We start from the raw sequence: 25,720 nt of genomic DNA, 5'->3' as shown, positions 1-25,720 counted from the left end.
CAATTTTGCAGTTCATGTTGGACAGGGGATAGTCAATGGCCATAGTTGCAGAATGATCGTCAGGGCATGTGAGAATATTATTGCTGAATACTTTTAAAATTATCGGCATTGTCTCTTCGTACTCGGTCCCGGTAGATTAGGAGGATGTGCACTGGAGAAAGTCATTGATGGATTTGCTGAAGGCGGAAATAAGTTACAGTACCCCTCTATCCCCACCATCTGCGGTGAATATCGTCATCGCTCGCCGCTTAGCTCCCCCACCTTCATAATAATTCTCTTCCCCCTCCTCCTCTTTCTTCCTTTCTACACACATAACAAATTGATTCAACATGTCTAACGGAAAGACCTACACATTGAACAACGGAGTCACCATCCCCGCGGTTGGCTTCGGCACCTTCGCTAGTGAGGGCTCCAAGGGCGAGACTTACAACGCTGTCACCGTTGCCCTCAACACCGGATACCGTCACTTGGACTGCGCCTGGTACTACCTCAACGAGGATGAGGTTGGTGATGCCATCCATGACTTCCTGAAGGCCAATCCCTCCGTCAAGCGGTCCGACATCTTCGTCTGCACCAAGGTGTGGAACCACCTCCACCGCTACGACGATGTCCTCTGGTCTGTCAAGGACTCCTTGAAGCGCCTGAAGTTGGACTACGTTGACCTCTACCTGGTCCACTGGCCCATTGCCGCCGAGAAGGACGGCCAGGAGAAGCCCAAGATCGGTCCCGATGGCAAGGTAAATCTTACTATTCAATCCCTAACTTAAAACGATGAATGCTAAAAAAGCTCCAGTATGTGATCCTCAAGGACCTCACAGAGAACCACCAGGAGACATGGAGCGCCATGGAGAAGCTGTATGAGGAAGGCCTCGCTAAGGCCATTGGTGTCTCCAACTGGACCATCCCCCAGCTTGAGGCCATGGCCAAGTACGCCAAGGTGCAGCCTCAAATCAACCAGATCGAGATCCACCCCTTCCTGCCCAACACCGAGCTGGTCAACTACTGCTTCTCCAAGAACATCATGCCCCAGGCCTACTCTCCTCTGGGCTCGCAGAACCAGGTCCCCACCACCGGCGAGCGTGTCTCCGAGAACAAGACCCTGAATGAGATTGCCGAGAAGGGCGGCAACACCCTGGCCCAGGTCCTGATTGCCTGGGGTCTGCGTCGTGGTTACGTTGTGCTCCCCAAGAGCTCCAACCCCAAGCGCATTGAGTCTAACTTCAAGAGCATTGAGCTGTCGGATGAGGACTTTGAGGCTGTGAACAAGGTTGCCGAGGGCCGCCACTTCCGCTTTGTTAACATGAAGGATACCTTCGGTTACGATGTCTGGCCCGAGGAGAGTGCCGCCAACTTGTCTGCTTAATTTACCCAAAAATACTAGCCCAGAGATGATGTGATACCCGGTGGGGCTGAGGGGTTGGAAAAAGTGTAATGAACAGACACGATAGACGAAATGAATACTTTCTGAGACCTTCCAGCATCTTGGTAACTTGTGCAGCAATTGAGTAATATTCCGGTTTAGTTGACCGGATTATAGCCAACCCCTCCATTAATTCTCCGCCGGGATCCACGGCTAAGTTCCCAGTTATGTCTAAACTTTCCTTCACCTGCCACAATGATCATATATGTAAGACAAACAATTTTTAAAAATAATCCAAGTCCAACGTAAGCTACCGTATCGTATCGAGTAAATTTGCACAATTCAAGCTGACCTCTGTATATCCGTATTACCTAGCACATTCCTCAACACCCAAAACACCATGCAGGAGCAGAGTCCCCCACCAATAAACACCACCCCACCATGACAAGGCCCACAATAAATTACTGCACCTGCGCGACAAAGTTAGCGAACCTTTATTCCATGTGCACCATCGCCCAATTCTAGGGTACATGTAGAGTAGCATATCAGACAGGAGCAGAGTACTCCGATATGCATTAAGATGTCATCCCGCGTGTGGCTTCAGCCCCCTGCGCCACCGGCACCTTTCGCCCTGAAGCTAGGATTAGCGCGGCGGTCTAACCTGGTCTGGCGTAGTGCGTGGATTGATGGATGCACGGGTGATTTCGGATGTGATGACTGCTGGTGGACGGATTCGGGAGCTCTGTGCAACACCGGCGGCCGGATGGGGATGGGTGGGGACTGTTTACATTGGTATAGGGTTGTTTGAGGGTTTTGGGTAAAGAATTCGGTGGGATTACTTTTGGGTCGATGGACTTGAAATGAGACTTTGCTTGGTAGGGTTGTATGGGGCTAAGCACTATGTGGTCGGGCTCGCAAATGGTGATGGTCTCTTCCGGTTCTGGGAAGAGGCGTGTAGCATAGATAGGCCTTGGTGCTTGATTATTTTTCGCCTTGACTTCCAAGGTTGGATACATAGATTGGAATCTACGGTTCTGGAGATTCACATGTGCATGTACAGGTCGAGGTCTGTGTGTTAGACAGAGTTCGGCCCAGATTTGGTAGTTTTCTATTGATAGCGGTACGAGATGCATGGCTGTAGCGTTGATTGGGTGAGATACTTAAGCCAGTATCTAGCATATGCTATATGTGTACTTCGCATTTGCACAGGCGCTTCCTGTGACATGGAAGGTTTGAGCGCAACGCAGTGATCGCCGGCGCAATATTATATCGGGATGGTGGCTATAGCCCTCTGCCGCGAAAGAATCTAATTCCAAAGTTACACTATCCTTAGTCCCTAGTACGTTCCCAATCTGGAGCGTCTGTGTACTTAGACGCCCTAAGGGGAAAGTCTGGCGCGGGGATCAGATCCCCCGCAGAGGTTGAGACTAGTGTCTTGGTGTCAAAGCTGCGACGCCGGCTCACGCCATCATGCATCAGCCATTGACGGATGATCTGGGATTAGAGACCCGTATTAAGACTGGGGTGCATTGACCGACATAACGACATCTCGTTAGCGTCTATGAGTTATATGATGTGAACTGTTGATAAGGGTATAGCGATAGAGCAACTTGAACTTAATTGAAACACGAGCATAGTAGCAAGTAAGAAAAACAAAAACAAAAAACAAAGCAAAATTGGTATCTTGAAAGCAAACCAAACTCCGGAGGGACCAGGACAAGCTACATGTCTAGCAAATCATGTATACAAACTGTCAACTCCAACAACCTTGCATCGTCAATTTCTCACTCGGATGCGGCGAGGTGTGCACCCCGCATTAGACTGGAGTACACTCCGCTTGGACTCGGAGCTTCCGTCACTAGTGCTCGCGCTGCGAGTGGGGATACCACTCACAAAAGACTGCTCAGCAGCCGCCGCAATCTTAGCGGCCGGAGCAGTAAGCGTCGACGTACTTGGTGACTTGGGAGTCAATTTTCGGCGAGGCTTAGTGGGAGTCGAGGGTGCAGCGGATGCTGCAACTGCCACAGTGGGGGCCGAAGGAGCAGATCGCTTGCTGACACGACCACTGCCTGTTTTCACGGGTGTGCCCGAGACCATCGCCGACTCCCCCAGACGGCGCAGGCGTCGCGATCGCGGAGGTGCAGTAGTAGGTGCATTAGCCGGGCCTGGGGTACTCTCGGACTCTGCGTTGCTCGATGACTCTTGCAGCTGGCTACGACTGCTGCGCTGGCTAGATGCTCTTTTCTCGGGGCGTGTTGATGCAGATCGTGATCGGGTACTCTCTTCAACGTCATCGCTGCTGCTGTTGCCCTTGTCCCCGGAAACTTCTGGGCTTTGCCTCTCATCCTCGTATTCCGCAAGCTGTTCATCATTCCAGGTCACGCTCTTCCGAGTAGATGAACGGCTGACACCTTTACGATCACCTTCTGTTTGAGATGTACCTTCGCTCTGCTCTTTGGCCAAGGCCTCGAGTACATATTGGGGAGGCACAGCATCACCCCTGTTTAGCCGAGTGTTCTTCTTCGTAGCTAATGCCAGCTCCTGGGCCTCGGTCCGCTGCAGGAAAATGAATTCGTTGCCTTTGGCCCGGCGCAAGGCGATAGTGTTGCGCACATGGGGAGGATTGACAGTGGGAGCCTTCACCCGTGTGCTTCGTCTGCAGGACGGACTTCCAGGTGCTGGCTCCTCCTCCATAATGACCTTGCTCACTTCATTCTCGGATGCTTCATCCCTGACAGGAACATCCAATTTGGTTACTGAATTGTCAGGCTTGGCTGGCGAAGGCGAATTTGTATCTAAAACATCCAGAGCACGACGTGACCGTGGTGTCGTCATTTCTGCCTCTGGTGATTCCTCAGCGCTAGATACCTTTTCAGTCACGTCGCCCTCTTGGTCCATCAACGCAGCCTTTGCCGCACGCTTGGCCTGTGCCTTCGACAAGAAATCATTGAGTAGCGCTGTATCCGATCCATCAAGTGAGCTGCGTAGAGCCGATCGCACTAATGTGCCTTTTCGTTGTTGTGTCAAATCGCGCACGACCTTCGTGGGGGTTGGTGCCATGTCCCGATTTTCATCATTGACCGCAGTGTTGATCATTGCGCACTGCTCCTGAACAATAGCCCCAGACGCTGGGCTTTTCGCCCCATCTGAGTCAGAGACACCATTGAAGGTTCGATTCATGTGATCATTGAAAATGGTTGTCTTCAATGGGCTGCGAAGAGAAATAAGGGGCACGTCCGATTCCTTCATACCCTCATCGCTCTCATTGTCTCGCAAACCTTCGTGGTAAATATCAATTGGAGCATCCGGTAATTTGCCTGCGATCTGCCATTAACGAAGAACTCCAAGAAATACATATAGGCAGACCAGAACTCACGACGCTTCTGGCCTCTCTCGGGCTCCCATTTGGTCTCAAGAAACGAGCGCACTGGCCCTTGCATTTGAATGCTCGAGCGCTTTTCAGGCTTGTCAGCCCCGACACGCAGACGCTTCACGCCTCGCGCGTAACCGGCGTCCCGGGATGCATTTATGGCTGTCTGAAATGCACCCTGCTCGGTCATTGTTGACGTTTCAAGCGACTTCATACCGGAGAACGATGTTTGGAAGCGCTTCCACAGCTTTCGCGATTTTGCACCCGCCTGGAAGGGAGTAGATGGTTTGCGTTCCCAAAGATGGGGAATTGCGCGCAAGGCTTTAATGGGGGTGAAGCTAAACGAGCTATCGGCTGCAGGCTCGGAGGGGCCACTATAATAACATGCACAAGAGTGCTTCGTATTAGTTATAGGCTCAAAGACCGTGGCTAAGCTCATGCGCCCATCCAAATGTGTGTTGTTACACAGCAAAACACAACAGATTTGAGATGGAACAACCCCTCGGCCAAAAGGGGCTCTGCGAGTAGAGCAATGTAGTTCGAAGAACGAAATGCTTCACTCAAGAAATAAAAACTTGAAAAGAGAAATCGACCCACCATGCTTGGGCCTGCGGCGAGGCAGGACCGGCGCCCATTGTTGGTGTTGGCGCGCGGAATGTGTCAAAGAGCGTCACTGGAATCCGAGCCGAGGAATCTGCGACGAGTCGCACGGATCGATAGAGGTATGAAATGCGAAAGAAGATAACCCTGATGAATATAATGAAAGCCAAGTATCCGACAGGAGTGTCACTAAGGATGTTGGAGACCAACAAAAGATGATGCGAATCCCCGTTTAGGTTTTGACACAAACGAGGTGGATGGTTGCCCTGCCAACACACCGCATGGTTTGTCCCCGCGGCCAAATTGGGTAGCGATCCCACTAAGCAGGACTAGTCGCTGTCCAGGTGGCTTAGTATATAAATACCCCTTTGCTATTTGGTCATCGAGACTGAATGTATATTAGGATTGTTAATCCATGGGTGAGTTGTGACTTTGCTTGAGTCTACCAATAAAGACCACTTCAGTGTTATGACTAGGTATTCAGTATTCGGAATGAACTGCTGCTGGTTTGCAAAGTCTGTTTAGGAGCGTATCTGTTTAGCGACTCCCTTTACTTGGGCACGAGACCTCTAGAACCCTTGGCCTAGGGATGTCCACTAGGTACTACTGGCGGACTATGTAGTGTATGGACGAAGAACTCGCCCATGGATGATTCCTATGGGGACAGCGGCCGGTTTTCTATACCGCCGGTCATACCTAATGCCAAAATCATCGATTGTAAAATTGGCAGTTGATAAACATAAGGAATAAAAATCACGTCTTTCTTATTCTAGGGAACAGGCTCATATGTCTAGGTACTTAGATCGGTTGTAAAATTACGAATAACAAGTATATAGTAAATGATTTTTTTGTATTTTGAATATCATATCTCATCAATCATATCGTATACTGACACCGCAAAGCTGGCAAAATGCAATAACATAGTTACTTTTTCATCATAGACTTCAGACATTCATCAAGCGTCAAACACGCTCATTGAGCGACTTGTTCAAACCAGGCTCATCGAATGGCTTATTCAATTCGCGCTCATCAAACGGATCACCAAATTCATCTTTATAACACGAGTCAATTAGAAGGATCATAATCAGAAATTGATCAAGGACGTCACGTACTCAGATTAAAGTCCTTGTCGACTACATGGTCCATTGCCCGCTGAAAGTCTTCCTTTGCACGCTTGCCCTTCCACGCCGCAATGACGTGGTCTGTCGCCTTAGCCGGTCCAGTCCCTGTCGGAAGTTCGACACCCTTCGGTTTGTTCATTGTCGTAGTACTGGGGGCTTGTTGTGGTTGTGAACCGGGCGGGGAGAGCTCTGATGCGGCGGCCGCAGTAGCTTGAGGGTTGTGAGTTGGGGTGCGCGCGCCATTGCCCGGGACATCGGAGACAGAGTCAACAGAGGAGGCCATTTCGGAGTCACCGTCGGGGTCTTTGGAATCTTTGAACATGATTTGTCAGCGGATATGATTCTTTCGATATGGAACGTTCATGGGGAGGGGAGAGCTCGGCGTAGGGCTGAATAGAAAGGGCCTTGATGCTCGACCGACAAACGAGGGGTTTAGTAGAGTTTATGAATTGACTTACCGATTGCCATCACTATGCAGGAAGCAACAAGGCTGGTCAGATGGTTGTGAATGTTCGGGGACGAGGTGACGATCAACTAAGATCGGATGGGGGCAGAGCGGAGATACCAACAAGATGGGGCGGTGGCCGCTCTTCTTTGCAGCCCGAATTTTCTTTTTCTTCCTACCAATCCTATATACATGCACATAGTGCCGAGTGCTTATTTATTCTTGTCTGCAGCATTTACCTTTCTTGACCTCTGACATCTTTTTCTTATCCGTTTAAATTACGTTTTTGTTTGCAATGAGCGCAAAACCACAAGTTCCCGATGCATGGGATGACGACTGGGAACCCCGAGCAGATGTAAGTTGAATTCCCCAAGCCCTGGATCATATGAGATAACGAGGTGCAAATTTGATATTGCTTATCGTATTGATGCTGTCCATATGCGAATGACTTACTTATATACTGGGATCTTCTACAGGCGCTAGCCAACGAGCCTACCCCGCCGACCGAGAAGAAAGTCTCGTCCAAAGTCACCAAAGCCCAGCGAAGGGCACAGCAAGCTGAATTCAATCGACAACTATGGGCGGAAGCGTATGTACTGGATTTGCAAGATGACGAAATGAGGAATCTCAACTCTGACTAGGTTCCCAGTGAAACCCCGCAAACATTCCACTTTGTCGAAGCTCGATCCGACGTCCCCCTCAAACAGGATATAAAGCCCGCTGTTACGCTTCTCAGCCGGAGACCACAAATTGCGACCCGACAATCAGGAAGTTCTGGTGTTAATTCTGCAACCGCTGGACTTAGCCAACTGGGCCTGGACGATGATGGTGATTCAGACGAAGAGGCTAATAAAGCCCCCGAACCGACCTTTGAGGAACGACAGGCAATCGCACTGAAAAACCGAGAGGATAGGCAGCGCAAGTACGAAGAAGCCCGAGAGCGGCTTTTTGGAAGCCCGTCCGCGAACACTTCGGGAAATTCGTCGCCGGGGACTACAACCCCACCCCGTCAGCAGTTCGGTGAAGGAAGGGGTAAAGGCAAGGGCCGAGGAGGCAGAGACCAGCAGAAAAGAGATTCGTCTACGGCCTCAAGCAAGTCGAAACATCTATACGATCCAACCACATCGGTCAGGTCCAATGGGCCGCCTCTACAAAGGCGAGATCGTCCCGGCGATCGGAGCGATTCTGAAAGGCAGAGCTCCCCTGCCTCCCCTGCTTCACCCGCTCCGCAGCAGCCTACTCGTCATCCTCGAGGCCCTGATGCAAGTGGAAGAGGTGGCTTTAGATTCAACAGAGGTTCGAGAGGGAGCTAAGGTACACTGTCGAAATATCCTCATCACTTCATCCTTACCTGTCATCCTCAGCGTTGCGTCACGGCATGATCATAAAGGAGACATTCAAGGAAGGGAACGTCCCGAATTGATCGCATTGGCTAGTAGAGACGTGTTCGGGCGGTTCTCTGCCATTCAGCGAGATTCACTGTCAGCGCCTTACCAAGGTAGTGGACTGGATATAGAAACTCACCAGCATATCGCGCATAGCTCTCGAGATAGAGTTCATCTGTGCTGGTTGTTGCTCGAACCTGATCATTGGTTTCTATGGCATTTACCCAAGAAGCCCATCGGCTTCCCTCTTCGGCATTTGGCCAGCCTCGGTAGGGCTTTAGAACCCGGTTAAGTCGAACAACCCATGGCGCAGCTTGGACGTCGACAAAGGAAATTTGTCCCCCCATGAAAAATGGGCCTCGAGGATGTGCGGCCTCGATCAATGTATCGAAAGCAACCCGGAGCTCTTGGGCATTTTCGATCTGCTTCTGCTGGTCCTGCTCTTGCAATACCCGATAGAATGCTGGGACAATATTTCGGTTGACCTGGGAATCGTCAGCAATGGGTAGCGGATCTGAATGGAACAAACGTGGTTTTCTCACATGATCTGCCCATAGTCGACAGTGGGCTCGCAGTTTCGGGTCGGCTGGAAGAAGGGACGCCCCAACATTCAAATCCTCAAGCTACGGTGATTTCGTCAGCGCGAGATACGAAAGGCCATCCCGGGATCATCTTACATATTCCATGAGCACTGTGCTCTCATGGCATCCCCAGTTATCATGCTGCAATGCTGGGACAAGCCCACGTGGATTCAATTCCAGCAGGGACTGAGGTTTTTCGTAAGGATCTACTTCGATATACTGGTATGGTATGCCTTTGAGTTCCAATGCGATCCAAACTCTTTGCACGAATGGGCTTGATATTCAGTCAGCGTTGAAGGGAAAGTATTAGCTGGGAGAAGTCACTGACCAGAAGCAACTTCCATACAACTGGAGATTTGTCTCCAATGCGTGGTTCGCAGCTGTGACGGCGGCTAATCCCGTCGCTTTTGTGTGGTATGCTTTCTTTTCACCAGACATGATTCGGTGCTGCGGGTTGATGTCAGAAAGATTTCAAGCGACTAATAATCTCAAGAAAGCCGGTCGAAAGAGATATTTCAATAGCATTCAGTGAATGAAAAGATACTCGCGAGCAGGCAGTGGAACCAAGCATCAAGAGTGACGTAGACATTGCCAAGTTACCTTGCGGGGAATGCCAAGCCCTCAACCCATCTGCATAGGAAATGAAGATACGTACCCCGGATTTTCTCCTATTCTTATCTTCCTTCAAAAAGTGTCGCTGCACGCTATTCTTCTTGACGCGATCACTTTCCTCAAGTGTATGCCGGTGCCCACCACTCACACCGTCATTTTTTCCATTGGCACCGTTTCCATTCACCCGCTGGATGGTAAAATACCGTTGCCCACTCGCGCCCGGATGTCCGTCCGGGAAAGTGGTATTTGGTGTAAGAACACCAAAGGGCTGGGGATTCTGGACCGGAAACAATGTATGGACTCCAGGTAGTAACTCAGCTGGTAACGATTCAAAACCGCCAGTCGTATCATTTCCTACACTGCCGGGCAGATACTCGGTAATCTTAATCTTCACGTCGCAGAGGTCCCGTTCCCTGGCGGTACGTTTGCGCTTCTTCTTGTTCGGATCGTCAGACTTGGGTGTTCCCGGAGGCCGTCCCTTCAGACGACAGTCCCAGTAATGGGAGACCATTGATCGACGCTTATATCTTTGAGTCGATCGATGAGAGTAGACGTTATCAACATGGGGAAAGTAGGTTTGAAATCTATGGTAAGCATGTTAGTCCCCCAGGTGCATTCCAATGCACACGGAATAATAATTCGCGATCAATAATTCCGATAAAACGTTTGAAATTTGCAGACTACATACTGCTCTTCAGTCAAAGTAATGACATCGTCGGCATGAAACAGTCGATTTCTCCAATACTCAAGATCAGGGGGATCAGGAATCAACCTCATCCCCGTCAGCTGACCCGCGAAGTTCGCTGCCTCCGTGTCCTCAGCCTCCAGTCCATTATAGGCCCCCTGGAAAGAATGCTCTGCAGGCTGGAGGACCATTCCATGTGGATGGGTTGCTAGGTGTTCTTCAGTCTGCAGAGCTATGGCATTCTGGAGAGGCTGTTGCGGGGCATTATCGATAGACCGAAAGGTCGTAAATGGCTGTGAATCAGGGAACGGGCCGAGCGGTGGGGCCAGACCGGGAGAGTCGATCGGGATCGATGATCCCAGACGAGGTGATGCATTCATGGGTGGAGTGGCGTGCTGCTTTTGGCAGTGCGGAGAAGAAGGGACGTTGTGGTTGAAGCGGCGTGGTGTGCGGAGACGATAAGGCTGGCCTTATCACCCGTATCACTTGATCGCGAAAATGAACTTTTGTATTGCATCATGTATACAGTCCCGCCCAAATTCGCCTTCCACGTTGGAGATAGAGACACACTCTTTCAACTCCTAATTATATAATCCACTATTCCAGGTATGGTTACTTCTGTATTTTAAGTGTTGTTCCGATACTGTACCGTAAAATTTCAGTCGGAACAGTGCTGTAAGTCTATGTTTTATTTTTAACTGCAAAATTGTGGCTCGTCTGAGTCATGGTGCGTCGTCGTTCCTGATTGGCTAGTGGCTGATTTGTGGTGTCGCTAGGTTGTCTGTCACCCAGGCACGGTCCACAAAACCAGTCTAAAAAGACCCCAGACATAAAATAACTTAACCTATGCATGACAATTTCAAGCTGGTACAGTGGTGTTTCATGAGTCTGAGTCCACTAGTGATGACATAATATACTGCCGGTCGAACAATCTCACTATTTCCTGCATTATCCACTCAAATTTCATGTTTCGAAGGAGACAGATACAGTCATTCTCGAATTCTCCTTGACCAACATACACTGAGAAACTCTGTCCTGGCCCCACCACCAAGTCTTTAATGGACATCGGAATCACGTGAATATAATTATATGGTCGCTAGATAGAAGCCGTCTCGCGTCAGCGTCATTAGATAGGACCGTCAGGATCTAGGATGTAGCTACTAGCCAATGCGCGCTAATACTTAAGGGGCATAGCTACTTAGTCACTTCGATTACCTAGTCTAAAGACGGAAGCCGGCTTATATTAGCTTTAGACGATACGGCTATTAGGTTCTAGAATCCGGCCACTAGCTAGTGCGCGTTAACCCTTAGACGGTATAGCGATTCGGTCACCTTAATTACGTGGTCGCAAGATAAAAGCCGGCTCGCATCAGCATCCCGGGATAACACTATTAGGATCTAGGACCCGGCGACTGGCGAGTGCGCGTCGATCCTCGAAGGGCATAGTGATTCGGTCGCCTCGATTGCATGGTCGCAAGATAGGTGCCAGCTCGTATCTACGTCATCTAATAAGATAGCCAGGATCTGGAATCTAGCCACAGGCCAGTGTACGTCAGTCCTCAAGGGGCATGGTTATTCTATCAACTTAGTCGCCTGGTCGCGTGAAAGTAGACTCGCATCGGCGTCTTCTAATAAGACAGTCAGGATCTAGGATCTGGCCACAGGCTAGTGCTTATCAATCTTTACGGGACATAGTGAGCCGGTCACCTCGATTGCGTAGTCACAAGATAGAAGACGACTCGCATCGGCATCTTCTAATAAGACTATAAGGATCTGGGATCCGGCCACCGGCCAGTGCTTATCAACTCTCCTAGTTAACTCTCCCAGCTTCCTTCAATTCAATAAAGTGGAACTCAATCATTTGCACACGATTTCTAGCACATTTAATCTAGAGGTTTTAGTCTCTATGGCTTCCTCTCCACATCGTTTAGCCTCCTTGCCAGAATAGTATAGGTATAGCTTAAATAATGACCGTTCTTAGATAACCTAGAATAGAGTCAACCTCCTATATTTACCTACGGGGTATCGGCCGACCTTATCAGCAGACTTTGCTATATCTAGATCTACCGTGGCAATTAGCTATTCGTCGGGTCGTGTAATATTCCTAACGCTCTCAAAACACAGGATTGCTCTTTCTGGCTTTTAATCAGTAACCATGTTTGCTAAGACAGCGATGATTCCTCTTCACGGCACTCTACAAACCCTTGAATTAAATGCGTACTCATTAGGATCAATCAATCAATCAATCAATTGAAATTCTATTAACCCGCCATCGGCTGCCGAAAGGGCTATGTTCGCTCGCAAACAACAGGACCCTAGTCGAGAGAGTAGTTCGCCAATGATATCGTTCGTCAGGATGTTCCTTAAGCCAAAGAGACACCTCTAGAGTGATGACCGGCAGAAGGCATACATGCCTTGTAAGCTGAGTTAGTTGAAGTCATCTAGCAGATAGTCCTTGACGGAATTTTCAGGCATCCACATAGGTTTCCATGGAGTTCCATTGCTCTTGTACGTATTTTGTAATATTACGTAGCAAGATACAGTACCATACTACCATACAAGCTGCATTATACTGTGTCCCTCCATTTAGCACGGCCCGCTTAATGGTTGATCTACGCTAAGGTCTTGGCGGTGGGTCCAGAAAATAGTTATCAAGTGTATATCGGTCAAGCCGATTTCGAGAATCACTGTAGAGACTAATGTTAGAATTTGAACAAAGTTCCTCAAAAAACAACTTAAAGTCGATTGAATGATAATTTACAGACCTGTCAAGTTCGCGGTGGAAGCAGAAGACTAGGCGGTAGAGCGAGGGTGGACTCAGACTCATGGAACACCACTCACCACTGTACTGTAATAGTTAGGTGAAGTTTGTTAACCAGTCAATGACTCGGCTAACTGGGATTACTTTTCTGCTTGGTTATTCATCTCAGCTAGCCAGGAGTAATATTGGGTGTTTGGCCTGTCGGACATGCCCAATAACGCCCGGACACGTCACCCAGTTCAGCTTGTTTTGTCCCTCTCAGCTCGGACGCTGAAATAGCGTGGAGCTCGTGATTGATTAAATAGGGGGGGGGGGGGGGGGGCAGCGACATATATGCACAGTAAGTAATCTTGTCAACTAACGCACGCTTGCAAGAATGGCTTCCAGTGACACAGAACCACCTGTTGTAATAGCTGAGCTAGTCAACCTCTTAAAAGAGATCAAAGAGCTGCTGAAGGCCAGAAATAACCAGCTGGAAGGGTCTTCGACTTCTCCTTTCGACAATTCTCGAGCTATACAACTGGCAGAAAAATCGAAAAATGATTTCCCATCCGCGTTGAATATAGGTGCAGAGACATTGGTAAGGGACAGTCAGTGTGCTACGCCCGCAGCTCGTCCTTCTTACGATGACACCGCACGCTACTCGAGTGGAAACGATGGGGTTGAGGACAGTTTGCATCCTGACGGGGCCGACAGAACCAGATATTATATGATGCCTTATCATCGGACGGAGGTCTACACCTTTAAGCCTTTTACGATGCTGCCCTGTCCTGTAGAAACTAGGGAGTCGTTGTTTATAGCGGGGTCGAGCTGGAAATATTGTGAGTAACGAGTCACGGATTGACAACAGCTGCTGATGTATCAACGCCAGGGCGACCTATTGCGGAGGTTCGAAATACCGATGTGGCAGTCAATTCGCTTTCCCCAGGAAGAGGTTATCCTAATTACGTGCCCGAATGGGAAATCATTCAAGTGGATAGAGAGTGGTATCATATAGACGGAATGAAGCTCAGCTCGGAAATCGATTTTTCGCCCGATGACGAATTTGAGGAGGAAGAACGACTAGTGCCGTACTCCCTGCTGCCGTGCGACGAGCCAGAAACCCACTCTGCACTGTCCGGATTGAACGATCTCCGTGGGATTCTGAGTGAGACTTTCGGGAACCTCCATTCCGCTCCCGCCCACACGATATATTTTGCATTTGACAAAGACCGCTTGCGCGATTGGAATAGTGCGAGTTCATCCTCTTCATTTTCTCGTTATCTGGCGTCGGCACAATCTCTATTCAAGTTGTTGGAGAATCATGGCGGGGCCTTCGAGATTGCTGACCTCGATGATACGAATCAATTCACTGTTTATGGATATCAAGCAGATAGATCACAGTATGGGACGCAAACAGAGACAGACCCGCGTGTACTGTCACGAGCCGCTCTTCATGCGGAGGAGTTTACCATCAATGTGCCTCCAGTCCGCTGCATGCTGAAAAAACGAGCCGGGCAGCCCGCCATCTTTATACGCTCAGGGCCTATTCGCTGGTATCGCATCATCAGCTTCCGAGGGCTGGCGGCTGTCATAGACCCTGAGTATAACCTCTTAACTGACCACAGGAGATTCAGTGCAATACATGCCTTCAGCATAATCTTTCAACAACGATACCTGAACCTCATGTATGATGATGTATGGAAGCTACATATCGATTGCAGGAGCCGTAGCGAAGCTGCAAACCCATTTGAATCAGATTGTGCAGCTTTCCATATCACTTGGTTTAGAATCGGCCCCGACAAGAAGTGGCCAGAATTCAGCAACTGGAAGTCTGGCAGGTTGTACGGCACCACCGACGAGGATCATTTGGAAGAGGTGGCATTTACGATGTGTTTTTACCCGTCAAGAGGTAGCGACGAAGTGGACAACTTGGACACTTTGGATGTATTCGAGAAGCCTTTTCGGACCGCTCCAGAACGCATCCAGTACCTCAAAGAATCTGGCTACTGGTACTGGTGCGTGCTCGTTCTGGCTCCTGCCCATTTTGACGCGATTTCGAGTCGGTACCGGCGCCCACGAGCAATTAATGACGGTGGCCACTTAGAGCCAGTACGACTGATTCTGGAGGCTCTCAAAGATGCTGCCGATTCCTGGGAAGCGATTGCGGAACATCTCACTCGCGTTATAAACACGCGGGGCGCGATTTTTGATCCAGACCTGCACGATCGACTGTTGTTTGATGATGATGCGTTCTCGCGATCGCGGTTATACTTCTGGGCCATTGACAGCTTAGAGCTGTTCATCCCAACCATCGCTGCAAATATTCGAGAATGGGAGAATTTCTGGAAAGCTCGCAAGTTTCTCCTGGGATGTTATAACACCGGTTCTCCCGGCGAACCGCCACGCATGCTCAATGAAATTTATGAGAGCGTTCTACAACAAATTGAGGAAGAGGTCTCCGGCTTGGCGGCGTTGAAGGCTAGGCTGGAGCTCTTGCGAGAACAAATCAAAACCCTTAGGGATGGTGTAAGTCGGAAATCCCACTACACAGAAACAATGTATACTTACTAATCGTGTATTATAACTAATCAGTTATTCAACGCCAGTGCGGTCATCGAGTCTAGGGCAGCCACTGAACTGGGTCAATTTGAAGCTCTTGACGTATTTCAGTATCGTCTTCCTACCACTTAGCTTCTGTGCAGCCCTTTGGAGCATAGACTACAGCTACCACACGGCGGTTTTTATAGGAATTACTGTACTCCTTTCGACAACGACATATCTGATAGTGATGAATCTGAACAATCTCACTCAACTTGGCAAGGGGCTCTACCAGCACCCTCGCAAAAGTATCATAAAATCTATGAGGAACGACGCTGACTGGGGCTCAATGGGAGAAAGGTTCAGTCGATTCCGACCGGAGCGTCAGAATAATACCCCTACTGAGTGGTACATTCTCGTTTTTTTGATGTTACAGCTGTGGAAAAGGGGCACAGGGATCTGGTTCAAGTTGCGGACGAAGACCAACAAATCAGATTTATAGAATAAGCTCTTGGCTCAGTTGTATACAGTTAGCATCGACGTGTTCTTTCTCACGCTGGCTAGACCAAAAAGATAAGTCAGCAGAATGTCCGCAGTGAGAGTTTAGAATGGCTTTTTGCGATAAGGATGCAGTCGGAACAACAGGTGAGTGGATCATACGGGTGCACCAATTGGATTGTTCACTGGTCTTGACTGGTCTCAACTGCTAAAAGGCCCCCTAATTGGCAGTTTGGATGGGCTCAAAATACATGACTAATCTTGACGGGAGATAGTATATCCTGCCTCCGGGATCCACCTATTTGCTGCGTTCCAACAGGTATTCCAGACTTCTAATTATAGGCTCTTGTATCCGTCCTACAATCTATAAAACGAATTAGTATTATTACAGGTAGGTACAAAACGTGTTTACTTACCGTATCGTGTGATTAGGGCTTGAAAGACTATCTCTATGTTTCTAACATGGAAGGCGATATCGGGCGCCACTGTATGTAAGTATTGCATGGTTGGTAAAGATCCCAGATCTTGGTTCTATTTGGCTAAGAGGATTCACTTTAATTGACTCGAATCATTCGTCTCTGCCATCGCATCGTCCTGAAAACCCCGGTTTCATCATCATAAAGACTAATTAAATGTGCTTCTTCCCAGCACGCTTCTTATCAGCTTCCTTGTTGGAGAATGGAAACCCAGCTGTCCTCTTGTCCGCACCAGTTCGGCGACTGATCTTGCCGTCGCTGCTTGCGAACAACACACACCAGAGTCCAATAAAAGCAAGGAGCGAGTTTCCAGCCACCGCAACCGCTAATACACTCTGTCCCCCGGTGACATACCAACTGTATGTGTAAAAGGCCGAGAGAGCGTGAAACACGGAAGTCGCCATGAGAGTTGGTAGGGCATAAGGTGCCTTGGGGTCCGAGTCTTGGGTAGTAACAGGCTCAGCAATGCTGGCTGCCAGAGGGATCGAGCCCGTGAGCATCACGGTCAACACGGCTACGGTGAGAAGACTGAAGCCGAAACTTCGGGCAAAGTAAATTTCCATGGCTAGAGGATAACCCAAGTTGTTAATATAGACCTTGCTTTGTCAAAATCAGGGCTGAACGAAGTCACATACAGCTGGCTGGCCGAGTCTCATCCGAAAGCATGGCTACGATCATGCTTGGTCCGCCAATCAAAGGCACACTTTGTAACGTGAGCCACCCTGCTGTCGAGTAAGTGTAGGCTTGAAAGACCTTGAGCACATTAGTGTTAGCGCTGAAGCGAATGTCATGTCGACTATTCACGTAGGCGGATATTGGGATATCCAGGGTGCTTACATCCATAATGACGTGACTTTGTGAAAGAGTAAGTGTTGGACTAGAGAAGTGGGAATTAAAATATTGAAGAAACTTTTTGCGTGCCTGTGAAGCAAAAGGAAGGAACATTCGGAAGTTGCGAATGAAGCTCAAGCCTTGAAGTGAATACTAACCTTGTGACGTCACTATATTTGTATCGTTTGCACCAAGCTGCCCCAGTTGGTTCCGCACACATGATGGTACACAGAAGAAACTCTTGGTATATCCCTGTGTATAAGAACTCAAAATACTTGGATCAAAGCGAAATGTACATGTTTTCATACATCATAAAGGGTTCCTGGGGCCCGTCTAGTTAGGCATTTTAGTGTAATTACGTACTGTAGTAGTTTTGGAATATTTCTGCAAATCCACTACCCTAGGTTGGAGATGCAAGAAATTGATCGATTTGGAACATAAAAATTGTAGTAGGTATGCAATTGAATGAATATTTATTTATTTCTCATTTGAATCGTTCAACATAGCGCCTTGGTACCACCAACTCCAGAACCGCAATCAACTCCAGTTGGAGGCCTGATATCTTCACTGATTGATTTGGCTAGCCCGCAGATATCTTGTGAAGCTGTTATCTTGGTCTGAAGGTGTAGATTGAGACCCCGACAGAGCTTCCTGGTAACGACTAGAGAGGCCCTCATCGTTACCGGCGCTGGGTCCTACATACTCCTCCTCGCTATCATCCTCTCCATCTGCCAGCCCACGCTTAATGATATCATCCTCCTCGTCTTCTGCCTCACTGACAGTCTCTGGCTCTTGATTCGGCCGGCGACTAGACCCGCTGACGTTCATGTCTTGCATCAGCTTGCCCAGCTCCATCTCTCGCCGAGAATCTTTGCTTTCTTCACGCTCCTTCTTCTTGCGCTCAAGCTCGGGCTTGTAGTCACGCTCGAATTCTTGTCGCTTGGTCTCAACAGCTTCAAAAAACTCGTCGACTCCATCACCAGTCATGGAGCTCACGCCGACAACGCTCAGGTGTCGATAGAACTCTTCCAACATTAAGCTCATGCTGTTCAAAAGTGATCCCATGTATCCGCTTCCGGCTCCAAATCCACCAATACCGCCCTCACCTCCGAAGGCACCTGCTTCCTCTTCCTCCCGCAAAGCCTCTTGGAATTTGTCAAAGTCAGTCATCCATTCCTTCGCAAATTCGGCATCTTTCACATCGGTCTTGTTGAAGACCAAAATCATCGGAAGCTTGGTCTTGTAAAGAATACTGCAGGCATAGAGCATGTTGCTCATGAAAGTGCTGGTTGAACTGGCGCGCGGGGTATCGATGACATATGCGATAACAGTCGGAAAAGACGAAGCGAGTGTCTCCAAAAGAATGCTACCAGAGGCACTCCACACGAAAACCTCGATCTGACCAGGGGTATCGACCAGAATGTGCTCGATTTGCTTTGCAGTGGGGTTCTCCGGGTTGGGAGCAGTACGCTTCTCCAGCAGGGAAATGATCTGGTCGACTTTGGTGGCGAACAAGTTCAGGGATGTCAGGATTCCACCATTTGGTCCAAGGTTATATTGCTTCATGACCTCCTTGTAGTTGATCGAATCCCGGATATCGATGTTGCTCTCGAAGGGTACCGAGTGCACCGCGGGGTCGAGGTTAAGCACATACGGCACTTGTTGTTTTGAGTGAAGGTGTGAGTTAATTCGTTGCATGAATGTAGTCTTTCCAGAGCCTAAGAAGCAAGTCAGTATTTATGCTCCATTTGCCATATTCAGATGAGAGCTGATCGCCTTACCTGCCATGCCCACGCAGACGACGGAAACTGGAGGCGCCATGATGACAGGTAGTGTTTGGCAAGACGGCTATACAGGTATAATTGTGAAAATAAGCCGATGAAACAGTGGGAATCACTTCAAGCTTGAATTGACCAGAAGTGGTGAAAGCGCAAGAAGTGGAAGCTCGGTTTTTTTTTTGCTGAAATTCTTTTTAGTCGCGGGGAAGATCTGCCCGCGCGCCTGGACCGCCCGGCATTAACGTCATTCCGCCTCAACTTTCTCCTCTCCTTTCATATCACACAGCAACACGATGACTCTGGAGGATTTTGAAAAATCATTGGCGCAGGATCAGGAGAAGAGAAGGGAGACTAGTGACCGGGATCGAAGTCACCGAGATCGTGATCGCGACCGCAGCAAAGACCGATCATCGCGACACCATCATCATCACCGGTCCAGCCACCACCACCGACGCCATTCGTCGCGATCTCGCGAACGGGGAAGTGAAAAGGATCGCGAGTCCCGACACCGAGATAACGATGGCCACAGACATAAGCGCTCGCGCCGTTCAGATAATCAAGGGGACGATGAGGACCACGCGCAGAAGCGTCGACACCGCTCCAGCCACGATGAAGAAGAGTCCTCTGCGCCTAAAACGATCACTCTTGAGGAACCTAGCCAGCTGAAGCGAGACTCTTGGATGCAGGCTCCCTCTGCGCTCGATGTCGAATACGTTCATCGACGGGATACTACTCGAATGGAAGAGGTACCGAAACCTACAATGCTTCAAGCCGACTTTGAGCTTAAAATCCATGATAAAGAGCTCAACAGTCATCTTCGTGATCTCAAGGATGGAAAGCAGCTTGACGATATTCAAGAGGAGCCATCACAACATGAAGTGGATTACACGTTTGGAGACTCGGGGTCTCAATGGAGAATGGCCAAGCTCCAAGGTATCTACAGAGAAGCCAAGGAAACCGGCAAACATGTTGACGATGTTGCCCTCGAACGCCTTGGGGACCTTCGAGCCTTCGATGATGCGCGCGAGGAAGAAACGGAGATGGATCGACGCAAGATGTACGGCAAATCCTACGTCGGCAAAGACAAACCGAGTGGCGAGCTGTTCCAAGAGAGAAAATTCCGAAATAATATCCGCAGAGACCGACAAGACCATCTTCGCGATCCAGCGGATGACCTTCAAGCTGAAGGACAGGGACAAAAAATGGATGTTGAGCCCCCGGCGCACACTACCCAGATTTTGGATCCTACCGCATTGAATCGTCTTAGGGCACAAATGATGAAGGCAAAATTGAAGAACGCCCCGAACGCGGCTGAGCTCGAAGAGCAATATATTGCTGCAGCTGCGACCATGTCTAACCGCAAGGAATCTGATATTGTTGTACTAGGTGTTCAGCAGAATCGGATGCTTGCTGGCGCACGGAATGAAGTCGTGCCCGTTGACAACAAGCGGGGCCGCGAAAGGGGTCTAGTGCAGGCGAATGAAGACATGACTATCGAGGATATGGTTCGTGAAGAACGCAAGACTCGGGGCCAAGCCGGAGGAGAAGGCAAGCGGTTAGCAGAGCGCATTGCGGGTGATGGCAAATTCGAGGTAAGTTTGTTGGATTTTACTAAATTCAATTATCCTCGAGTTTCTAACTAGCCTATAGAACGAACTTGAGTACATGGATGACAATGCTTCCAAGCTGGCAAAGAGAGTTCATCGCTCTGAAATCGACATCAAGAACGCGACGGTCAATGAATTCCGTAAGATGAACAAGATCTTGGACAACTGCCCGCTTTGTCATCACGAAGATACCAACACACCCCCGATTGCACCAGTTGTTTCCCTCGCAACTAGGGTTTTTCTTACCCTTCCCACCGAGCCCGAAATTAATTCAGGGGGTGCCACAATTGTACCAATCCGGCATCGGAACAATTTAGTAGAATGCGATGATGATGAATGGGAGGAAATCCGAAACTTCATGAAGAGCCTCACACGCATGTATCATGATCAAGGCCGAGATGTTATCTTCTACGAGAACGCAGCTCAACCACAACGCAAGCGTCATGCTTCTATGGAGGTGGTTCCCCTTCCGTATAGTCTTGGAGAAACGTCTCCTGCCTTCTTCAAAGAGGCAATTCTCAGTGCGGAATCCGAATGGTCCCAACACCGCAAGCTTATCGATACCCTTGCAAAGTCCAAACAGGGACTGGGACGATCTGCATTCCGGAAAACCTTAGTGAAGGAAATGCCCTACTTCCACGTCTGGTTCGAACTGGATGGTGGTCTGGGACACATCGTTGAAGATGAGAATCGCTGGCCTCGTGGCGATTTATTTGCTCGTGAGGTCATTGGAGGCATGCTTGATGTAGCTCCCGACGTCATCAAACGCCAGGGTCGCTGGCAACGGGGAACCGACCGAAGGGTAGAACCGTTCAGAAAGCGCTGGAGAAAATTTGATTGGACTCGCATCTTAGTTGAAGGATATGAGTGATGGTGGAGCTATACTTCCTGTAAACTATTTTTTTTTTGCTTCAATTGATTCCACCCGCTCAAGCAGAGCGCTTCCAGACTTTGAGTCTCACCTGGCATTGTATTACTTTATGGTCATATTACAATATATTACCATGTTCATAAATGAAAATCATCATTGTTTTCATATCCAGCTCCAAGGTTGAATGTTACTGACATTTCAAACCGTGTATATTTATTTTCCGGGACCTAAATGCTCCCGACTACACCTCTTGTCCATGCACCTGCATAATAGGTATGGGTAAGAAGCTGGTAAGGTATGTAACCTTGAGTATGTACTTAAAACAAGTCTCATGGCCAGTGTAATGATTATTCGTTGAACCATCACCTAGAAACTTCTATGAGACCAACCACTGCCTGAAAGCTCGGTGTTACTAGAACCTGTCTTTTCATCGAAATCTCGGGGGACACACGTCGATTTTTTTTCCTTCATCTGTTGTGAAATACATTTGAAAACAATCTGACAGCTGACTTGACCTCGCCTGTACCATCGTGAAGCAATCGGCACGTAAACGAAGCTCACGTTGAGTGTCCTCGGAGCTGTAATGCTCTAGAAAACCGTGCGAGACAGGTTCTGTCTGAGCATGTGCTTTCAAAGTCAATGAAAACTCTCGCGAGTCAGGAATTCTAGAGCCTCCCTTTGGATTCGATACACTGCTACCCCCTATGACGGTTGTATCCACATTCATAGATCTTTCATGCGTGGAGAGACTATCTAGGAAGCGCTCTTTTCAAACCCCGTCGAGTTGGTCATCGAATGTGATATCTGTTTTCTATCTTTTGGCGCGAACCCTTGTCGAATGCGAAGAAGACATTGAGAGCTACGCCTCTCCTTCAACTCCAGAATGGCCATATTCCAAGGGCTGGGTCTGCAATCCTCGGATTTCGTGTGTCACTACTGACTGCTTCGCCACTTCTGGTGGTATGTCGGTAAACTTGGCATATGCGGATATTGAGGGGCTCTTTGAAGTTATATGATGAAATGGAATGGTGTATACTTGATGGCTGGCAACATCTGACAGGACTAGCAAGCGAAAGGAAAAATGACATTACATGCCCAGTTGGTGAAAGACCTGGACGTCGCAGCGGCGGTCACAGGAAAAAGTGTCTTGCTTGCGTCTTGTAGGTCCTTCAGGATAGTTTCACCGAATGTCGCAGCGACGATCGCGGGGCCAGCTGTCACAATGGCGGGCCTTTTCTGTTGAGCCAGATCCCGGTGGTAACAGGTGCGCCCCCTGGATCTTACTCAGCGATGAGTGTGAGTCCCCTCGGGTTTCGTGGCCATGCTGGCCTGGAAAGTCACATTCTTGAAGGATGAAAAGGGTAGATCAACAAATTTTGACGGGATGAATGTGAGGAACGAGGCTATCGTCGTCTGGTATGGTCCATATCACGATAAAGCTTCGAGCTTCTTTGTTGTTTTTGAGTGAACTTCCAATACGAACACTAGATTCGGATTGGCTGATGTTCTTGTCGCTTCCAACACATGTTCAATATCGAACCAGTGAGACTGACTGTCTTGAAACCGGTCGTGTCAATTGTTTCTTCAACGATAGGTGAAGAAGCATGAGAAAATCAATGTGTGGTGCCCCTGAGTCCTGCTCTGAAGGTCTCCAGAGTGGCTTTTCAATTTCCTTTTTCTTTTCGTTTGTGGAGGTTTTTTTTTTTTTTTTTTTCTTTTTCTTTTGTGATGACCCCTGAATCTTGAGGCGATCTAAAGTGATTAGTCTCGCAGAAATCTCTGGGTAATCGATCAATCAATTATCATTAACTCACTGACGACGGGAGTTCTTCGCTGGAACTCCGTAGACCTCAAGACTCAAATGCAACTAGTATCAATAGTCGATGTGATCGTCGAAGGCTGCAAATTGGGGAGAGGTGGAAGATGGAGAAAGAAAAAGGAAAGTGGATGGTATTTATAGTCGTGTGTGGATAGATGGAGGAGGAGGATTGTGAGAAGGAAAGAGAGCGAGGGAGAGGGAAATCGAAGGGATGTTTATATTCATGTGTCAAGTGAAGCGTCAAGTTGAGAACAAGGTGAAGGATCGATCTTAGTACTTAGTCTGTGTCTGGACTGAAATCTGTTCAGCATCTGCGTAGGTATACACGGTGCTTTCTATGGGTAGAGCCTTTCCTCTCTTTGAGGCACTTCTATAAGGATGCTAGAGGCGAACTCACTGAGTGTATTCCAACTCATTGAGCTACTCAGGATAGTACATGTCAAATGAGGTCTATTTTATTCCACCTTTAGCCATACATTTTATTCACTGGCATGGCTCTCTCCATCGCGGCTTTCTTGTCGAATGGTGTCTTTCAGAGGAAATTCCGACACGGAAGCAGGGCGATTAGACCAATTGTGGAGTGGATTGACCGGGACCTTGAATCCGGACCGGCTTCGTGAGGTATTATCACCAGAGGAACCTTTGGTAGACTGGAATACCTTGCGGAAGAAAGGGCGCAGGGTCGGGATGCAAGCGGCAACGATGACAACATTTTGCTCAATTCTAACAAGTCAGCATATACAAGGCGTTTTGGGGGGGAGGGGATTGGATTAGGACTTACAAGCCCCAGAGAACCAATGGTACCACAACCCAGACTATTAATGATTAGTCAATGTATCAATCATTGAAAAGAGAATACTGACGAGGGTCGGTGTGGTTCGTAAATAGATGTAGATATGTGGCTTTCACAATGGTGACAATTGCAGAAAGCATCGTCAATCCCATCATAATGCAGACCCCGAGCTTGGTCGAGAAGGGCATTTGTAATTTCCAGAATGCACTGATTGGAACCAGAGCCAAAATAATATCCGTCAAGGTTGTATAGGCACTGACCCAGTAGGAGAAGTCATCGAAGACATCTGAGCTCCAGCATGTGCCATTCAAAGTGGGATTCCACATCATTGCAGTAGGGTTGCATTGGAAGAACACAATGAAGACAGAGATCATAGCAAAAATGACTTGAAAGATCACCATGGCATAAAGGAGCCATTTTCGAAGCGGGTTGGGGTCCAGTAGATGCACAATGAGGATAGCAATAGAGATATTGGGAAAGCTAAATGCGCCTTCACCGTTGACTTAGCAGGTCAACATCAATTGGGAGCCTGGGGGAATTACTCACCAATATTGAAAGGAAATGCAATGATCTGCCAGAACGCGACTTTTTCATATCTTTCAAATCCATATTCCGCCACAACTGCCGCTGTATGTCGGCCCAGACCCAATGTGACCGAGTAAGAGACAAAAGCAGTCGCGATAATGCTAAGAGCCTGGAAGCATTCCAAAGTTAGATGTCAGGTCTAGTTCCAAGACAGACCACCTCACCAAAGAGAAGAAAATAAAAAAGTCGTCCCACCCAAGCCGCTTGCTTCCCACCCTGTTGATTAGCTTCAAGAATACCGCCGCCATGGCGATACCCGTGAACACCCATCCGATGACATTGATCTCTCTCGCCCGACTTTCACTGAAATCAACATCTGTATCGAAGGAGGCCATAGCCAGTCACGGTGGGATCGCGAATCAAGATTTCATGAGGACTGGGCGAAATAAGATCGAGGGCACGAGAAGTCAAGTGAAAAATGGTAGCCGAGGGTTTAATTTAGACAGCGCCAATGGCGGGCCATTGGACTAATTAAAGAGTGCCATGCAGGGTATTATAAAACAAAGGACCTGTTCATCGAGCTAGCTACGGCACATCTTCGATCGGAAATAACAGCATTGCCAATGAAAAGGGGAACCACAGCGCCCACGGTCGACCGTGCGGTACTTTTGTAGCGACTGACGCGTCAGAAAAACAAATAAGAACCTCAAATTTGAAGTCTTGGACGTGCTGAACCTGCAGAAGTGGGCCTGCAGGAGCCACGCTAGCATCGCTGCTGATGTAGTGCAGGGGCTTGAACATCCTCCATACAGCGTGATATAGTAAGGCATAGGCTACTTTGGATGGTATCACACACCATCCAGGCAATTTTGAAGGAATAAACGGATATAACCCGGGGTCCGTATGCGTATAGCCTCCATTGTCCCTTTTCGGACACTGTGGGGGCGACCGGGGCACAGGCGCTATCAGTTCCGGGGGCGTCGATGGAGAGTTCGCGCCATTCCCATAGGCGAGCCAGGGCCAAGGAAACCGCCCCATAGCGGGCCCACACGGGATGTCAACCCAGACTTTCCATGATCCCT

The 25,720-nt window shown here is 48.7% G+C and overlaps 9 protein-coding genes across 9 annotated transcripts; 4 read left to right on the top strand and 5 right to left on the bottom strand.

Annotated features, from left to right (window-relative positions):
• Window positions 1-329: 329 nt before the first annotated feature.
• On the top strand, window positions 330-1,363 carry gldB (putative glycerol dehydrogenase (GldB); the record flags this gene model as incomplete). The annotated part of the gene is made up of 2 exons (XM_057121536.1): window positions 330-737; window positions 794-1,363. The coding sequence occupies 2 exons, from the start codon at window positions 330-332 to the stop codon at window positions 1,361-1,363; spliced, it is 978 nt and encodes a 325-aa protein (XP_056967290.1).
• A 1,773-nt stretch (window positions 1,364-3,136) lies between these two features.
• Window positions 3,137-5,365, bottom strand: N7484_011148 (uncharacterized protein; the record flags this gene model as incomplete). Its single annotated transcript, XM_057121535.1, has 3 exons — window positions 3,137-4,677; window positions 4,737-5,104; window positions 5,328-5,365. The coding sequence occupies 3 exons, from the start codon at window positions 5,363-5,365 to the stop codon at window positions 3,137-3,139; spliced, it is 1,947 nt and encodes a 648-aa protein (XP_056967289.1).
• Window positions 5,366-6,292: 927 nt separating this feature from the next.
• On the bottom strand, window positions 6,293-6,773 carry N7484_011147 (uncharacterized protein; the record flags this gene model as incomplete). Its single annotated transcript, XM_057121534.1, has 2 exons — window positions 6,293-6,381; window positions 6,443-6,773. 2 exons carry the CDS (start codon window positions 6,771-6,773, stop codon window positions 6,293-6,295), a joined length of 420 nt encoding a protein of 139 aa, XP_056967288.1.
• Window positions 6,774-7,191: 418 nt separating this feature from the next.
• Window positions 7,192-8,209, top strand: N7484_011146 (uncharacterized protein; the record flags this gene model as incomplete). Its single annotated transcript, XM_057121533.1, has 3 exons — window positions 7,192-7,251; window positions 7,373-7,485; window positions 7,546-8,209. 3 exons carry the CDS (start codon window positions 7,192-7,194, stop codon window positions 8,207-8,209), a joined length of 837 nt encoding a protein of 278 aa, XP_056967287.1.
• Window positions 8,210-8,328: 119 nt separating this feature from the next.
• On the bottom strand, window positions 8,329-10,539 carry N7484_011145 (glutathione S-transferase family protein; the record flags this gene model as incomplete). The annotated part of the gene is made up of 5 exons (XM_057121532.1): window positions 8,329-8,904; window positions 8,959-9,136; window positions 9,191-9,309; window positions 9,518-10,058; window positions 10,163-10,539. The coding sequence occupies 5 exons, from the start codon at window positions 10,537-10,539 to the stop codon at window positions 8,329-8,331; spliced, it is 1,791 nt and encodes a 596-aa protein (XP_056967286.1).
• Window positions 10,540-13,296: 2,757 nt separating this feature from the next.
• On the top strand, window positions 13,297-15,593 carry N7484_011144 (uncharacterized protein; the record flags this gene model as incomplete). Its single annotated transcript, XM_057121531.1, has 3 exons — window positions 13,297-13,741; window positions 13,792-15,428; window positions 15,495-15,593. The coding sequence occupies 3 exons, from the start codon at window positions 13,297-13,299 to the stop codon at window positions 15,591-15,593; spliced, it is 2,181 nt and encodes a 726-aa protein (XP_056967285.1).
• Window positions 15,594-16,566: 973 nt separating this feature from the next.
• On the bottom strand, window positions 16,567-19,066 carry N7484_011143 (uncharacterized protein; the record flags this gene model as incomplete). Its single annotated transcript, XM_057121530.1, has 4 exons — window positions 16,567-16,979; window positions 17,050-17,189; window positions 17,814-18,963; window positions 19,027-19,066. The coding sequence occupies 4 exons, from the start codon at window positions 19,064-19,066 to the stop codon at window positions 16,567-16,569; spliced, it is 1,743 nt and encodes a 580-aa protein (XP_056967284.1).
• Window positions 19,067-19,316: 250 nt separating this feature from the next.
• On the top strand, window positions 19,317-21,501 carry N7484_011142 (putative cell cycle control protein (Cwf19); the record flags this gene model as incomplete). Its single annotated transcript, XM_057121529.1, has 2 exons — window positions 19,317-20,615; window positions 20,674-21,501. 2 exons carry the CDS (start codon window positions 19,317-19,319, stop codon window positions 21,499-21,501), a joined length of 2,127 nt encoding a protein of 708 aa, XP_056967283.1.
• Window positions 21,502-23,799: 2,298 nt separating this feature from the next.
• Window positions 23,800-25,033, bottom strand: N7484_011141 (uncharacterized protein; the record flags this gene model as incomplete). The annotated part of the gene is made up of 5 exons (XM_057121528.1): window positions 23,800-24,043; window positions 24,102-24,135; window positions 24,184-24,603; window positions 24,660-24,807; window positions 24,863-25,033. 5 exons carry the CDS (start codon window positions 25,031-25,033, stop codon window positions 23,800-23,802), a joined length of 1,017 nt encoding a protein of 338 aa, XP_056967282.1.
• Window positions 25,034-25,720: the final 687 nt, after the last annotated feature.

This window comes from Penicillium longicatenatum (genome assembly GCF_028827895.1).
Source record: "Penicillium longicatenatum strain IBT 33135 chromosome Unknown contig_7_segment0_segment0, whole genome shotgun sequence".
NCBI lineage: Eukaryota > Fungi > Ascomycota > Eurotiomycetes > Eurotiales > Aspergillaceae > Penicillium > Penicillium longicatenatum.
This window is presented reverse-complemented; position numbering and strand designations above follow the sequence as displayed.